The sequence below is a fragment of the Chaetodon auriga genome, chromosome 20 (genome assembly GCF_051107435.1).
Source record: "Chaetodon auriga isolate fChaAug3 chromosome 20, fChaAug3.hap1, whole genome shotgun sequence".
NCBI classification, from domain to species: Eukaryota; Metazoa; Chordata; class Actinopteri; order Chaetodontiformes; family Chaetodontidae; genus Chaetodon; species Chaetodon auriga.
The window spans coordinates 2,463,034-2,479,992 of NC_135093.1; the positions used below are offsets into that span (position 1 = coordinate 2,463,034).

The following is a 16,959-nucleotide window of genomic DNA, read 5'->3' on the forward strand; positions in this document are numbered from 1 at the left end:
AGGTCCACTGCCGGACCCCCATGGAGCTGCATAGGGATATCTGTAGTCTAGACAGAATTCACAGTCAAAGATTAAGTTACAGTGTAGATTACACATTAAAGTGGTCTTTTTTTTATATATATAAATATACTAACTGTTGAAGTTGGATTTAATGAATAAGTAGAGCAGATGGAAACTGACAACTAAACATTCTGTTGAGCATTTGATTTTTTTTTTTTTTTAAATTTTATAATGACTTAAATGTTTAGTTGTCTTATTTGGAGTCTCGGTAAAAGAGTGGCTGCATGAGTAACAACGTAGACAGGTAACTCACCTTTGGCAGGAAAACAAGCACCACTGCTAAACAGCAGACAGAGCCAAGAAATCCTGGAGAACGGTTACAGCAAAAACAAGTTACTTCTCCCTGAAGGTTAAAGTGAGTTGGAACTTCTGCAATTGCTGCCTATATTGTCACTGAAGCTGAAATGAGACCCATTCGACTCACCTTAAAGAGAATCCAAGCTCCATGTTTGACACCAAAAAGCAGCAGCTTCAACTACAACAGCTTATCTTCAGCAGCCCGGTGGAGGTTTGCAGATAGAAGCTTTGCGCTGTGAACTGCATGTGGCTCCTCTGGTCTTATATTGGTGCTCTACATGCCGTCTGCTCTAATTAAACTCATTAACAACACCTGGGGCCCAATCAGTCCCCACAGAGTCTGTTTCCATGCGGTGGAGGGGAGGACTTGGATTGTCGTATTTCATGATATTCTTGTTTACAAAACCATATGTTGCAAATATAGCTGTCAGATAAATGCAGTGGTGTAAATTGTACTACTTGCTAACTCAAACTATAAAAGGCATACAATTCACAATTCACAGCTTTTTTCTGCTGCCCCCAGGTGAACAAAAACATCAATTATTGCAGGTGTGACAAAATAAAACTAAGATTTTAGCTGTTTTTGAACCATTGGATGATACTTGACTTTCAAATGGAAGGCATCATAAAACCTGTGGTGCCGCTTGGTGCTTCTGTCATGTGACCTTCTTATCTTTCAGGTCTGAACAGCCACTGGAGTGTCTGCTGTGGTATTAATCACTTGTGAAGATGTTGTGTTAAAGTAGACACATGGAGATGCACACTGTGAAAATCTCCATTTGCACTCAGTTGAATCTTCAGCAGGGACTGTCTCTCTGAATGCAGCAGTAAGTGTCTCCTGCTGACAGTCACGCCGCCTCTCGCTGTTTGAAGCTTTTGTTCCACTTGCCAAAGTGTGGCTGCAGCCGCACGGCAGCGGGGTCAGAGGTCATGGAGCAAATCAGACCACAAACACAACCGGCCTCAAGAGCTGTTTCCAGCACACACTCCACTTTCATCTCTGGGAGAAGAAGGCCGGGATTGTGTTGGAGCCTCTTTTCATTCGCTCTCTGAAGTCACTTCAGCACAATCCGCTCAAACACGGGTTTTTAAATGACAGAGAGAGACAGAAAGGCACACAACATAAACAGTATTTATCCTCTTGGGGATGCTCCAGCTGTATAAATTTCACCACACTGATGATGGAGGATAAAGAATTATAAACCACTGAACAAAGGCAAGAAACCATTGTGCAGAAAGTGACTGTAAGCCCAGTCTTGCAGGTCTGATGAATTTCTATCACAATATATAGAAATATTTAAAAGACTGGCTTCAGGCCTCTTTACATTGTATGATTTTAAGCTGTCTCAGACACAGGCTGACAATTGTAAGCGAGATGCGAGCCATCTCTCTATCATCGTATTTTCATACCTACTTTTCACAATTAAAATTTGTACTTTAACTCCACTGCATTTATCTGACAGCTGTATTTGCAACATATGGTTTTGTAAACAAGAATATCATGAAATACGACAATCCAAGTCCTCCCCTCCACCGCATGGAAACAGACTCTGTGGGGACTGATTGGGCCCCAGGTGTCGTTAATGAGTTTAATTAGAGCAGACGGCATGTCGAGCACCAATATAAGACCAGAGGAGCCACATGCAGTTCACAGTGCAAAGCTTCTATCTGCAAACCTCCACCGGGCTGCTGAAGATAAGCTGTTGTAGTTGAAGCTGCTGCTTTTTGGTGTCAAACATGGAGCTTGGATTCTCTTTAAGGTGAGTCGAATGGGTCTCATTTCAGCTTCAGTGACAATATAGGCAGCAATTGCAGAAGTTCCAACTCACTTTAACCTTCAGGGAGAAGTAACTTGTTTTTGCTGTAACCGTTCTCCAGGATTTCTTGGCTCTGTCTGCTGTTTAGCAGTGGTGCTTGTTTTCCTGCAAAAGGTGAGTTACCTGTCTACGTTGTTACTCATGCAGCCACTCTTTTACCGAGACTCCAAATAAGACAACTAAACATTTAAGTCATTATAAAATTAAAAAAAAAAAAAAAAAAATCAAATGCTCAACAGAATGTTTAGTTGTCAGTTTCCATCTGCTCTACTTATTCATTAAATCCAACTTCAACAGTTGGTATATTTATATATATATATATATAAAAAGACCACTTTAATGTGTAATCTACACTGTAACTTAATCTTTGACTGTGAATTCTGTCTAGACTACAGATATCCCTACGCAGCTCCATGGGGGTCCGGCAGTGGACCTGCTCCTGGATCAAACCTTCAATCTGAAGGCTCACGTGGTCCCCTGGTATCCCTGCAGCCTGAGGCGGTCCCCCAGCCCGCCATCTCTTCCACTGGAAACCAGTCCCCATCCAGTCTGGGAGCTCCCGGTGTGGCCGCAGGCTCATCGGCAAGTTATGAGCCCAACAGGTTCATTGTGACTTATGAGCCAAGCTCCAATGCTCCTGAAGTCCCTTCTCAGAGTGCAGGGTACGTTGGCCCTCAGCCACCTGCCGGCACTGGGATGGAGACGTCTAGCTTCAATGTGCAGCCCCATAGTGTTGCTAGCACCAGTGGAATCTCAAATGTGGGATCAGTCCACGAGACTTCTCCATCTCTCCCTCCTTCCGGCTTCGCGTACCCTGCTGGAGCTGGTGGGAGCGCAGCTACAAGCTTTAACTTGGGTGACATCCCCCTTCCTTACAGCAACGCTCCGAGCTCGAGGTTTGATGGACCCGTCTCTTACGGCGGTGCTCCAGGCTTGAGCTCTGGTGCTGGATCCGTCTCTTACGGCGGTGCTCCAGGCTTGAGCTCTGGTGCTGGATCCGTCTCTTACGGCGGTGCTCCAGGCTTGAGCTCTGGTGCTGGACCCGTCTCTTACGGCGGTGCTCCAGGCTTGAGCTCTGGTGCTGGATCCGTCTCTTACAGTGGCGCTCCAGGCTTGAGCTTTGGCGATGGGCCTGTTCCGTCTAGTGCAGGTTTTCTTCCTTGGGCTGCGCAGCCTGCAGGGGGAGCTTACTATGAACCGAGCAGCTGGATGCCGTCTGCTCCTTCCGACCTGAACGTCTGGGGTTCTGATGGAGAGATGCCACAGAGCGTGAGTGAGCCGTTTCCTTTACCACCTTCGTCCTACATCATCCAATCCCAAAACGGCTACCAGCGAGCAAGGGAATTGCTTTCCTACACTCAGTATTCCCCAGAGACCTCTGCTTCAGCAGGCTCTCCCACGGTTGTGAGAGCACCAAGCAGGCCTGCACCAATGACTGTAGCCAGAGGAGGACAGAAGGTTTAATGAGGGTAAGTGAACTCAAGTCAAAGCTGTTGTGTAATGTGGTTTCATCGTGACTAACTGTTGTCCTTGTTTTGCAGAGTCCACCTGGTGACTGGGCTTCAGCCTATGTGGAGTGTTTAAGAATTAATAAAACAAATTTGAACATAATCTCATTGGTGGGTTTTGTCATTGCTGAAGTAGATACTTTAGTCTTCAAATGAAGGTTCTTTGTCTTATTTCACTTTCAGTGAAGTTGTGTTTTTAACTTGTCAAAACATGATGGACATGTTAAAGCAGGACCATGAGTTGCCCTGCATTGATTTGACTCCAGTCCCTGCAGCTGTTTCTGGAAACATTACACACAACCAACCGCTTTAAATCCCAAATTCTGCTGCAGACTAGCCACACATCACACTGGTAGTAACTGGTATTCTGCTTGAGTTTACCTTACCTCAGCTGTATGCAATGCAGCCTTTTTACAATGTTTCAGTGCTTCATGTTCGTCTTCATCTGCAGTATGAAGCAGATGCTGCTGTCAATATCAAGACATAACCAAGTGCAGTAAGTTAATAAGCAAATTTGAAAAGCAATCTTGTTGAATAGAATGGATCACCAAGTTATGCTCCATTCCAGCTTCAACTCCTGGTTCATGTAACTTCACAATGATCTGCATGGATTTGAGTTGTAATTACTGATTTAACAGTGATTCCATTCAAATATAGCATGAAATTCTGTTACATTGATTAATAGTGAGCCATTTTCATTGCTGCTTAAGTTCATGAGAAAGCCATAACATCTCCACAGTGAAACATCTGAGGTGTCAATTCTTTACCCCTGAACCCTAAAGCAGATCATCCTTGTATGGAGGTGTCAATCTATACTAGGTTAGAGCTCATCAAACTACAACCAAGTTCTACAAACTGTCAGATGGCAGAACTTCATGTGGGACCACATAGCAGCACTGACTGAAACATTTTCTTTTGCAAAGACATTTGTTTGACTTTCCTCCTTCCTCTGACAGGAAGCTTAATGTTACTCAGATCTGATCTCTCCATCTGGATGGTGTCAAAATCACAGCACTGCACCTGTTCCATCCAGGATGATGTTCATAAAGCATTCTTCTGTGTGTGGGGATGCATATTACTCATGTGCAAATATAAATCTGCTTATGGTCACTGAGGGCTCACCTTCCATATGGGGACAAAACACAAGACCCCATATTGTAAATCATTCAATTTCAGGGGGAGGACTGGAGTTAAGGTTAGGGTAAGTCTCCAGTAAAGGAATGTAAGTTGATGTAATGTCCAAAACTGAGACATAACTGTGTGTGATTCAATGTAACGTAAAGAGCATACTCTGTTTGGATGATCAGAATTAGGCCTAATTCCGAATGGAGCTTTATGCACTGCCAAGCCAACAGTTGGCTGCAGGCCAAAACTGAAAATTGAAATTGACCACACTAAATCTTTGATTACAAGCAGCCAGTTTGTGCCAGGATGGGAAGCCGATACTTGCTGGAAAGAAGGGAATCTAAGGCCAAAATTCTGGTCAGAAGGACAAACAACTACTTTTAATCATTACAAAAGACTTGGATATCAACAGGTTTTTGGATAGTTTGGGAATCACTCACAAGTAGTAGGGTGTTTGTATTTCTGGATTGTGGCTATTTACTGGTCACCACTACACACTAGAAAATAAAGCTTTTTACTCTGAACCACAGATGTCAACTGCATCGTGGTGCTGACAGCAAAGTCAAGGGACCACCAAAGTCAGTAAGATTCATCCTCTGGGGACCAGAAATGTCTGCACAAACTTCCTTAACAATCCCTCAATAGTTATTGAGCTATTTCAGTCTGAACCACAGTGGGGAAGCGACGGACAGGCTGATATTTCAATAGAGCCATAATGGCTGAAAATGGCAGTTTTTAGCAAACAAACAAGCTGGATGAGTTCTGAAACACATCAGTGTCAAGTCAAAAATGGAAAAATAACCAATTCCATCTGACAATGTTTGAGTTGCGGACCTCCAACATGGCCGCCTGTCCTCAGCAGTTTCCTAGCAACAGCTGAAGCTAACAATCAGTGCTCCAGTCTGGCATTTATGGAGTGCCACTAGCCAAGAACCAGCAAATAAAACATCTCTGAAGAGGCCCAAGAAAGACAGTCGAAAAATAATTCAACAACCTTCAGTTTCAACACACGGCTGGACTGAAACATTTCTTACACTCATTGTCAAACCTTTACAACACCTCAATGTCTGATGTCCTGTTCAGCTTCATATTTTATTTGGCTCAGAGTCTCAACAGGGGAAGGACGAGCCATCCAACAGAAACAGCCCGCAATTACCTGAAGGGGCAATTAAATGCTGAAACTAATGATGTAATTGATATTAATTATCCCTGTTCATCCTATCGGTCTTCTTTAACATATCAAAGGCAGGTTCACTGAGTGAACACTCACATCAAACAACTCGTTTCAAAATGTCACTCGACCGCTGCATCAGTTCTTCACATAATTGGATTTTACTGCTGTTGGCAATTAGTCGGTATTTATTAGTCTTTGTGTTATGGAACACAATTAATTGGTGATTATAAAGCTAGGAGCGGTATAGAGAGTAAAATGGCTGAAACTGATATCAAGATATGAGTAAGGATGTTCTTCTAACATTAATATGCAACAAATATTTGCACAATTAAAAATAAATATTCCAATGCACCATTCTGTATGAGCTTGGCTGGAATTTTGACAACAAAACTTTGTAAATCAATAATGCAACATGATCAAATTGTCACAAAACAATCCACTGAAAGTCGCTTATTTATAACACTAAAATATTGCCACACAGTATTACAAAATAAGTCTGGTGTTATTGTTTATGTATTTGGCTTACTGCCAACAAATCCCAAGAAAATATATTTTAAAGTCTGAACTTCAAACCTGAACCTCACTTTGTTGAGCTGACATAAAAAAAAATCCAACATAAAGTTAAAATGTGCATCAGGTTAACGTCAGATTATAGCAAACACTGATGGTCAACTACAGTTCATAAAGTTCAGAGCTGAACCAGGGCCCTGCATCATGCAAGAGATTTTGAGAATTGTTTCAGAGCAGCAGGGTGCTCACAGGTCCTGGACTTGACCCGGAATAAGATACGAGTCGGTGGGTCCGGAGGAGTTGAAGGGCATCATGTCTAAAGAAATCTCCGCCTCGCATTCATACTGCAGGATGGCGGGCAGCAGTAAGTTGCTGTGGTTGCGGGAATCATCTGAAATGATTGAGACTTTGTCAAAGTTCTGCTCCAGATTTCCTACTGTGTGCTGCGGCTGCGGCGGCGCCATGAGTCTCTGCGCCCCGGGGCCCGGCATGGCGCAGGCCTCCTTCTGCATAGTGGTGTCGTGGTGATAAGACACCAGCTCGTTGCTGAAGTCCACCGCCTCAACCGTGGAGGTGGAGCAGTATTTATTACAGCCCAGGATGGTGGAGAAGGCCTTCCTGAAGTCGGCGTTAAAAGCGTAAATGACCGGGTTCAGGGACGAGTTGGCCCAGCCGAACCACACAAAGATGCTGAAGGTGGTGTCGCTGACGCACGGCGGCTCTCCGAGTTTGTCCAGGTCGCAGAAAGGTACCACGCAGTTCAGGACGAAAAACGGCAGCCAGCAGAACACAAACACTCCCATGATGATGGAGAGAGTCTTTAAAACTTTCGTTTCTCTCTTAAAAGACGTTTTCAGCGAGCTTTCGTCGTGCGTTGACGCGCGGTGGCGTTGGTTTTGCGCACGGGGCCCTGCCGCCCTCTCCAAAGACGAGATCCGTCTGATTTGGGTTTGTGCGATGCGGAAAATGCGCGTGTACGTCCCCACCATGATCACCACTGGAATGTAGAAACTTATCAGCGACGAGGAGATGGCATAGGTCCGGTTCAGGCTGGCGTTGCAGTCGTCTGGGTTGTCCGCCGTCGTGTTTTCCGCGTCCGCGCGGTGCCAGTTGAGTTGCACGGGAATGAAGGAGATGAGGATGGAGAGAGTCCAGGCGACGCCGATCATCAGGAAGGCGAACCTGCGTGTCATTTTGCGCTCGTACTTGAACGGGCTGGAGATGGCCCAGTACCGGTCCATGCTGATGATGCACAGATTGAGGATGGACGCAGTGGAGCACATGATGTCGAAGGCGACCCAGGTGTCACAGAAGCGGCCGAAGAGCCAAATACCGGCGACTTCGGACACCGCCCTCCAGGGCATCACCAGCACGGCCACGAACAGGTCGGACACCGCCAGAGAGATTACGAAGGAGTTGGTCACTTTGGAGCGCAGGTGGCGGAATTTGATGACCGCCGCGCACACCAGAGTGTTACCCAAAAGGGTGGAAACGATCAGAACGCACAGGACGCAGCCGGTTAGCGCCCTTAGACTGAGACCTCCACCTTGCCCGGAGCTGTCCGCCCCCGCTGTGACCACCTGGTGCTGGTCCAGGTGGCCAGGGTGATCCTGGTTTTGGTTTTGACTCTCGTTATAAAAACTCTCCATGGATATCCAGGCTCACGCCGCCGGTGCCATGTCCGTTTCAGCTTCTCCTCATTAATCTGTCACTCCTATCCTCTTTCTCTCAACTCCTCTCCACTTGTGTTTCTAAGACGCAGACATGAAGAAGAAATAATTCCTCATTTACTGCCAGAAAACAAGCCCAGCAGTGAGATCCTCCTGCAGGAGACGCGCTCAGATCATCCAGTTTCTCCGCTGCTGTCCGCTCAGTGAGGCTGCAGATGGCGACCCTCAGCGCCTTCAGTGGATTTACCCTCTCCAGTCTTAACATATTCATCTGCACGTTAAGACCATTTCAACATATTGATTTCACAGTCGCCTGATCTGTTTATTCATTATTTCCCATCGGATCCTCAGAGATTTACAATTCAAAATCTCAGACCAAAAATATGCAACTTTAACCTATATGTTTGTGTCAGAAAGTACTGGGCTGCTGCACAGATTCTCCTAATAAAATAAAATAAAATAAAATAAAATAAAATAACCCTCGAAAATGAAAAATAATTATTATGAATAATACAGAAAAAATTGACTAAGTAATGGAAATGCTTTGAGTCAGAAGTGTGAATGTTTTCATTAAATGTTGGCAATGAGCTGTTCACCACTAATGATGTGACAGTGTGATGGACGAGCGCACTCACCGCAAACAGGACGCCGTGGAGTCTTCAGTAAAGTGAATTCTGCCCCCTGGTGGACAAATTCTCACAACACATGAACAGCAGCACAATGCACAACGACTCAGTTATAACAGGAGGATTTTTGCATTTTCAGGTTTTGCCCAGATCTAAATTAAACTCTAGTGTGATTATTGCAAAAATAACATGGGACGGAGAATTAACTATGGGACACACATAATACAGGCCTTAACCAATATAAAAGTTATTTACATGATTGCCACAAAGCTTTTTTCAGCTGTAAAGAGGTAAACTGTTAACATGCGGTTTATCCCGGATTTCCATGTTTCCACCAAGGCCAAATGTCTGATCTCCACAGCTCTCAAACTGTGGTACCACTGGTAGTGCGCTAGCTCCCTCTGGTAGCATGCAGAGGAATCTCGAATTTAATTAATTAATTTAAAATTTAAACATAAGTTAATTTCATTCATAATGTTATAAAACCACCACAACGTTTTCATTTAAAATTAAAAATAAAAATATGTTTTGCCTTTTCTGTGATATTTTTGCCTCGATGTCAGCCTGCTGCGCAGTCACGTTCATGAACGCGCGCACGTAGGTTTGACGATGGCTAACAAGCTAGGTGAACGAGGTAGTGTTAGCAGTGGTGGTTAGCTCGTAAACGGAGGTAAAAAAACAAAACAAAACAGCGAGTGGTTCAGAAACACAGTAATAATGTAATGGGAACTATTAGGTAGAGAAATGTGGACAAACAGGAATTATATTTCGGACAGCCCTGTTGAAACTGAGGTGGACAGTGAACCGACTACAGGTGCTACAGCTAACACTAGCGATAAAGCTAACGCTAGCATTAGCGTTAGCTTTACTTTGGTGAAAGCTCCGCAGCACTTGCTGGCAGCAAACAGTAAAAACAGGAAAGAGATTTAACTCGAGTTACCTCAAACTTTCCCCCGCGGCTGAAGCGCAGGGAGCCTCGTATCACCCCAGGATGGAAGCTGACTTCCACTGACCCCGACACCGCAGCACTGTTTACAGAGGCAGGCGCGACCCCCTGCTAAGCTAATGTAAGGTATGAATACTCACCAACATACAGCCACATTTTAATTCATTTGTATTAAGCCTACAAGTGTTCAGATGTATGCGTGCGCACGTGCATGTGTAGGCTGTATTTTTATGTCAATCATAATGGTGGTACTGGGAGAGAATAACATATTCTGAGGTGGTACTCGGTGTAAAAAGTTTGAGAGCCAGGATGAAAGTAAGAAATAATTTGTGTTTTGGCGACAAAACCGTGTATTTTTAGCGAAAACATCTTTTCCTAACCCACCCAAAGGGTTTTGTGCCTAAACCCATCCAGACCTGAACCACAGCATCCTCACAACATTAAATGTAAAATTGAAATGTAATGAAATTAACGTTTGAGTCATGGTTTGCAGAACTGTATAATGTCAACATTTCTTCTGGCAGTTGGGGACAGTGTGTGTCCATTTAGAAAAGATGTTGTGGAGCCTCCTGATTGTGTTCGAACAAAGCATGTTTTACCCTCTTTTCTGTGGTTCTTTGGTATAGTTTTATTTAAAGTGAATGGAAAACAGATCTGACAGGAGATCTGAGCGCACTTGTTCCCTGCATCGGTTCTTATCTGAGCTCTGATTTGTGCAGTGAAAACATCCCATTGGCAGGCAGCTCTCTGTATATACAGCAGCACACCCATCAGAGACCTCAGGGGCCCCCAGGTACAAAGAAACAAAGGGTAGGCATGAATGGATCGATGGAGGAGCTTCAAAGTAACCGTCTGATGAAATCAACGCTCTGCTGTCTGATTCAAGACAGCCAGTTCGACCATCACAGGGATCTGAGTTTGATGAGTTCAGCTGCTGACAAAGTGGGAACTTTCAGCACGAGAGGAGTTAAATAAAGTGTCTCCAAGAAGAAGAAAGAAAGGAATCCCACCCTCCCCGTTCTCACATCTGAATGGTCTAACCCACTGGTTCACATGGCACCCTCCCCCCGGTGTGTGTGTGTGCATGAGTGTGTGTTGTCTTAGCCTTATATAGCACAGAGTTATCCGGCTGCGCTGCCTTAGATCAGACTGCAGCTAGCTTCTCTGCTCCACAGCCATCACTTCTGCTGTGTGTGTCCAGTTTACAGCGTGTCAGGCAGCTTTGAAAGGGACAACATGAACGGTACCATAGATGGGACCCGCGACCACGCTCCTCATGACGGCTCCTTCATGTTTACCTCAGAGTCTGTGGGAGAGGGACATCCCGGTGAGTAGAGGACTCCCTCTCCACGTAGCATTTCATCTGCAGCTGCTACTCTTATGAATGAGCTGCAGTGCTTCGAGTGTTCATCACGTCTGTAACACTTTTATGTTTCACTGATCATTGATGACTTTGAGGAATGTGCAGAATCCTGAGCATGGAGGCACTGTACCATTTAAAAAAAAAAAAAAAGTAGTTTGCCGAGCCACACGGCAATGATCAGTGGTGTAATTTGAATCCTGGACTGTACAGATATGAAGTTATATTTGCCCATTTTCAGCATGCTTTACTGCATTATCAAAGCTTCATGTGATGCTGGATTCCAGTCCAGGTTGAACTCTGCAGCCAGAGCTGTAATCATTTTAAACTGGTTCAACTTAGAAACTCTGATGCCTTTAAAAATGTGAGGTAACTGAGTTTTTGGTGAGAACACAAGCTCAATAAACAGAGGATATCAAGTTGAATCAACTGCTCAACTCTTCTCCTCAAAGTGTTTTTCAGTGTGTTTAGCCACAGTAGCTCTCGATGGCATAACGTGCTCCGGCTCCAGGGCAGAACTAGCTCTTTGAGTCTCACTGATTGGCAGCATATGTGTGTCAATCATTCAGCACACAACTGGAAGACTGCATCACACTTTCTCCCCTTGGCTAGCAGCTTCGTGACAGTTCATAACAAACAGCATCAGTACATCAGAAAAGCGCTTTGGTCCTAAATCATTCATTCAGTGGTGTTTTAAAATGAGTTCTTTGACACGCAGTAAGCCAGTGCAAAGATCTAACAAGTGGACTAAAGTGATCTTTACATTTACACTTAATATGTAAGTCAGAGGCCAATAATCTTCAAGACACATAAGGAGTTACAGCACATACGTGTGACACCCGTGTGGAGGCTATTCATAGGCTCCTCATCGGAGTGATGTGCTGTGATGGAGAGGTGAAATCTGATATTTTCAGGCTCTGCCCAGATGAATGCCACGTGCAGCGGAAGGTCACACGAGGAAACAACTGACTGATGTATTTAACTCTTGTTTTTCAGATAAGATATGTGACCAGATCAGTGACGCTGTGCTGGACACTCACCTGAGGCAGGACCCTGATGCCAAAGTGGCCTGTGGTGAGTAACGATGCTTCTCTCCAGCAGAGGGAAGTAGTGCACAAATGAGCGTGAAACCTCAGCCTGTTTGGGTAATGATTTCATTTTACAACAGAAGAAATTGAAGCATTTGCCTGAAGCATTTGTGTATGAAAAATTATTAATTTAATGCTGTGAATGCATTTGATATTTAATGAAAATAGTAATAAGAAACTTATAACAAGAAGAAGCTCAAAGGCTTTACAGCAAAGGAATCACATAAAAACAAGGGTAGAAAATTAATGTAAAATAAGAGAGAGAATAAAACCCACTTAATGATAATAATAATAATAAAAACAGCAAGAGAAAACTAAGGATGAAAATAGAAGCATCAAAGTCTCCAAACTCTCTTATTCCTTTAATGCAATGGCAGTCAGCAACATGAGACTCAGTAGGCAAGAGCTCAGAAACACACTCTGTTAAGCTGCTCTGCTCTACCAATCAGCATCTCTGATTGGTAGAGCATAACAAGCATAACAGAGTCTCCCAATTTCTCGACGGACGCAGATTCACCACCACTGAAATAAGCCTGTTTCGGCCTCCTTAGGGCGTCTTCCCACGGGTTTGACCTCACTGTGGGTATTATCTCCACAGCCCGAAGCTGCCCCTGAAAGAAGCACCCTGTTGTGGTGCTGGGGGGGGGTTTAAAAACACACACACACCACCGTCTTTTATAAAGTGAACGAACAACGGTAGAAAATGAATAAGACAGAATAAGGCTGAAAATAAATAAATGTATCGTGTGTCTCCCGGTGCTGTAGTTATCTATGAGCACCATTTGAGCCCACTGTGGTTTGCGGGTGCACGCAGCATCTTAACAAAGCTCTATAAAACATTTTGCACCTCCAGACGGAGCTCATCCATAAAAACCCTCAAGTGATGTCACGTGAGTCAGCGTCGGTTGAGTCAGAAGAGTTTGAAAATGACAAAAATGTGTTGGTGTGGAGAAAGAAGTGAGTTCACCTCCTCATCTCTGCTGCAGGCTACAGGCTCCATTAGCCTCTGCTAGCACAACTCTGACCAAACCATCAGCTGTTGAGTTGCATTGTGGGTAATGTAGGCCTCATAGCATCCTCCTCTGCTGAAACAGAGACGGTGTGTAAGACTGGCATGGTGCTGCTTTGTGGTGAGATCACGTCCCGAGCCAACGTGGACTACCAGAAGGTGGTGAGAGAAACCATCAGAGATATCGGTTACGACAGCTCAGACAAAGGTGAGTGCTACCGAATGTTCTGCTGGTGACATCTCTGCACCTGCTCCCTCAACAGTGCATCCAAACAATATCAGTCATGATTTGTATTTTTCTTTAAAGTGAAATGAGTAAATCCTGCATGCCTGCTTCTCTTCGTGCCTCTCTGTGTTTGTCCAGGCTTCGATTATAAGACCTGTAACGTGCTGGTGGCCCTCGAGCAGCAGTCCCCCGATATCGCACAGGGAGTTCATGTCGATCGCCTGGAGAGTGACATTGGAGCTGGAGACCAGGTCATCCGGAGAAACACTACAAATACTGAACTTTTTTATTTGGAGAGTTGTGTTGTTAACGGAGTTTAATTCATGGACTCAGGAACACTTCAAAAAGCTGCTGTCAGGAAACACAGTTTGATTGGAAATGATTGATTCTGGTTTTATTTAAGTCCAGACAAGCACCTTTTAAAATTGTATTGACAGTTTTAATTCTGCTCGTTCTTTGCAAACAGGGTCTGATGTTTGGATACGCCACAGATGAGACAGAAGAGTTAATGCCGCTCACCGTCGTCCTCGCCCACAAACTCAACGCCAAGATGGCCGAACTGAGACGTAACGGGACCGTCCCCTGGCTCCGCCCCGACTCCAAGACTCAGGTGGGATCCAAACACACTGCTGCAGCATAGACAGAAGTCACATGACCACATGACGTGCTGATGTAGTTAGGTTCGATGGTGTGCAATGAAGTCGAGCCAGTGGTCCTCACTTCTCATGAGTAGGTGGGACTGTGATAGAATGTGCTTACCAGCAGACGCCAACCAGAGCGCGCTGGTATGCACCATCTGAGCTGGGAGACGCCTTTCCAATAACAGCCTGTGCACATGTGATGATCTGTAATGTCAGCTGTCAAGAGGAAGGTTGTCTTACATGTCTTAACAATTAAATCAGATATTAGGCGTGATATCAGTAAATATGCTGAAGCCTCTCCTCCACCTTCGCTCCACTCACCGTCCAGGTGACGGTCCATTACACTCAAGAGAACGGCGCTGTGGTCCCCACGAGGGTCCACACGGTGGTGATCTCAGTGCAGCACGACGACTACGTGAGCCTGGAGGAGCAGAAGAAGGTCCTGAAGGAGAAGGTCATCAAGGCCGTGGTTCCCTCCAGATACCTGGACGAGAACACCATCTATCACCTGCAGCCCAGCGGGCGGTTCGTGATTGGTGGGCCCCAGGTAAAGGTCTTCAGGTGTCCAGGTAGCTGTGAATGTCCATTAAAGACTGATTGAAGAGGTCAAAGCTCCAGTGACTCCTGCAGCGTTCTCTCTAATGTGCTTTATGAGGACTTGAGTCGTTGTTTGTGCTTCATGTGTTTTGAGGCGTTCAGACTGTTTCTCTTCTGTGATTCTCCGTCAGGGCGACGCTGGAGTGACGGGCAGGAAGATCATCGTCGACACATACGGTGGGTGGGGGGCGCACGGGGGCGGAGCTTTCTCTGGGAAGGACTACACGAAGGTGGACCGCTCCGCTGCCTACGCCGCCCGCTGGGTGGCCAAGTCTCTGGTGAAGGCCAAACTGTGCCGGAGGGTTCTGGTGCAGGTGAGGTCGAAATTCACCTTTTCTATGTTATTATATTCTGTCATATTGCTCTGCTATTCTATATATTAACCTACTGCCTTTTATCTTATAACCTACCATATAATGCTATTTTATGTTAATATATTACACTGATGTTTGTGTCATATTCTTTATATATTTATATTTATGGCCAGAGAGAGAGACACAGAGACACACAGAGACAAACACTAAGGACCATCACTTGTATCATATGTTAGTCTGATGCACATAGATTTACTGACTCTATCGGGAGGCTTTTCACTGAGTCTCTCGTCTCTGTCTTCAGGTGGCGTACGCGATCGGAGTCGCCCACCCGCTCTCCATCTCCCTGTTCACCTACGGCTCCTCCCAGAAGAGCGAGAAGGAGCTGCTGCAGATCATCAACAAAAACTTTGATCTCAGACCCGGCGTCATCGTCAGGTCGGCGTTAAACGACGCTGCGTCGTCTTTGACGTTACGTGCAACATGATTGTTGTCGGACATGTTTGACCCCTAATTAATGTATGTTTATTGCTTGATTTTGCTGCAGAGACCTGGACCTGAAGAGACCGATCTACCAGAAGACGGCCTGCTACGGACACTTTGGCAGGAAGGAGTTTCCCTGGGAGGTCCCGAGGAACCTCAACTTCTAGAGAGCGTGTGTGCGCGTGCGTGTGCGGTATACTGTGCATCGCTGCCCCTCGTGCTCCTGTAACCCAGTAAGTGACAGGCAGCTGGGTGTGGTGGTGGTGGGGGGGTCTGCTGGGGCGGCTCAGGGTGTGTGCAGATGGACTTCGCAGCTCCTCAACTGTAACCTGACATATGAGCTGTTTGGTATTTCTGTCCCGTAGATTCAGTTTACGGTCACATGCAGTTTGTTTCACTCTTAAACTGGATGAGACTCTTTGACTTTTCTGTCCAGAAATAAGAGAATGACCAAATGTTAAGGAGAGCAGCCATGTTTGCAGACTCATTCGCTTTAGTGTCAGTATTTTTAGATGAATACTGTACGACGCTGGCAGAGTGTCTGCAGGTGTAGTTTTACAGTAGATGATCTAAAGCCTTTAAAAGTTACCCACAGTAAAGCCTGAAAGTCTGTTTTTAGTTGTCTTGCTTTGATTTTCAGCATGAAATCGAACCTGTACCCTCAATCTGCACTAAAGTTTGGTTTTATCTTTGTTCTGAAAGTCAGAGTGGACGTTTTGCTTGCTGATGGAGAAACAAACCAAACCTGAAGTGGGAATTAGGGGAAATCAAAGCTAAGCTGGTAGATATCTAGCTGCTTTTAAAGAGTCTGCAGGGTTTTTTAGGGTCACACTGGATGATTTAAAGCCTTCAAAGATGTTAAAATGATGACATTCAGGACAAACTTCAGGGCTCTTGTTCTGTTTTCAGTAAGACATCGATGCACAAACCTGAATTCTAAACATTAGTTTCATATCATTCGGTGCTAAAACATCAGTTTCATCAAGACCTGCTACTGCTACGAGATACTTGCAAAGCAAATATGAGATGTGAAAATACAGAAATTTCAAAGGTCAGATTTCAAATGAGTCATAACTGTGACTTAGAGAAATCCTGAATGCTTCCTAACATTTATTTTTGTATAGACAGCTGACTGCAGGCTGAAGGCTTTGAAGATCTTCACATTCAGTTAAAGCTGAAGGGTTCATAGTTTTAGAGTTTCGGCAGGAAATCGATGCACAAACCTGTTTTCTCAACACGCTGCAGTGTTTTCTTCTCAGGTCTTTGTTTGAGATGAAAGTGCTGTTTAAGACACTAAAACAGTGAATTTCATGAAGCCCTGCAAAGATGTAAAAACAGTAAATGTCCCAAAGACGCTTCAAGAGTCAGAATCGGAGAAAAACCCGTGAAGCTGTAACTTTATGAGGCGAATTCATCTGAATCTCATTCTGTGCACATCAGTCCTGGAAAAAATATGTAAATATGAACAATAAAACATTTTGACAAGAGGCACTGAATTCTTCTTCAAG

The 16,959-nt window shown here is 44.8% G+C and overlaps 2 protein-coding genes across 3 annotated transcripts; one reads left to right on the forward strand and one right to left on the reverse strand.

The window, feature by feature from the left end:
• Positions 1 to 6,736: 6,736 nt before the first annotated feature.
• On the reverse strand, positions 6,737 to 8,140 carry LOC143339213 (D(5)-like dopamine receptor). Its single transcript, XM_076760318.1, has one exon. The coding sequence runs from the start codon at positions 8,138 to 8,140 to the stop codon at positions 6,737 to 6,739; it is 1,404 nt and encodes a 467-aa protein (XP_076616433.1).
• A 1,232-nt stretch (positions 8,141 to 9,372) lies between these two features.
• On the forward strand, positions 9,373 to 16,938 carry LOC143338755 (S-adenosylmethionine synthase-like). Of its 2 annotated transcripts, none has more exons than XM_076759382.1 (9): positions 9,373 to 9,859; positions 12,090 to 12,167; positions 13,276 to 13,398; positions 13,555 to 13,667; positions 13,883 to 14,026; positions 14,386 to 14,604; positions 14,786 to 14,968; positions 15,273 to 15,406; positions 15,516 to 16,938. In XM_076759382.1, the coding sequence occupies exons 3-9, from the start codon at positions 13,296 to 13,298 to the stop codon at positions 15,616 to 15,618; spliced, it is 999 nt and encodes a 332-aa protein (XP_076615497.1). In that variant the 5' UTR covers positions 9,373 to 9,859; positions 12,090 to 12,167; positions 13,276 to 13,295; the 3' UTR covers positions 15,619 to 16,938. The 2 variants fall into 2 exon arrangements, with proteins under 2 accessions (XP_076615497.1, XP_076615496.1); XM_076759381.1 differs by lacking the exon at positions 9,373 to 9,859 and adding an exon at positions 10,856 to 11,060.
• Positions 16,939 to 16,959: the final 21 nt, after the last annotated feature.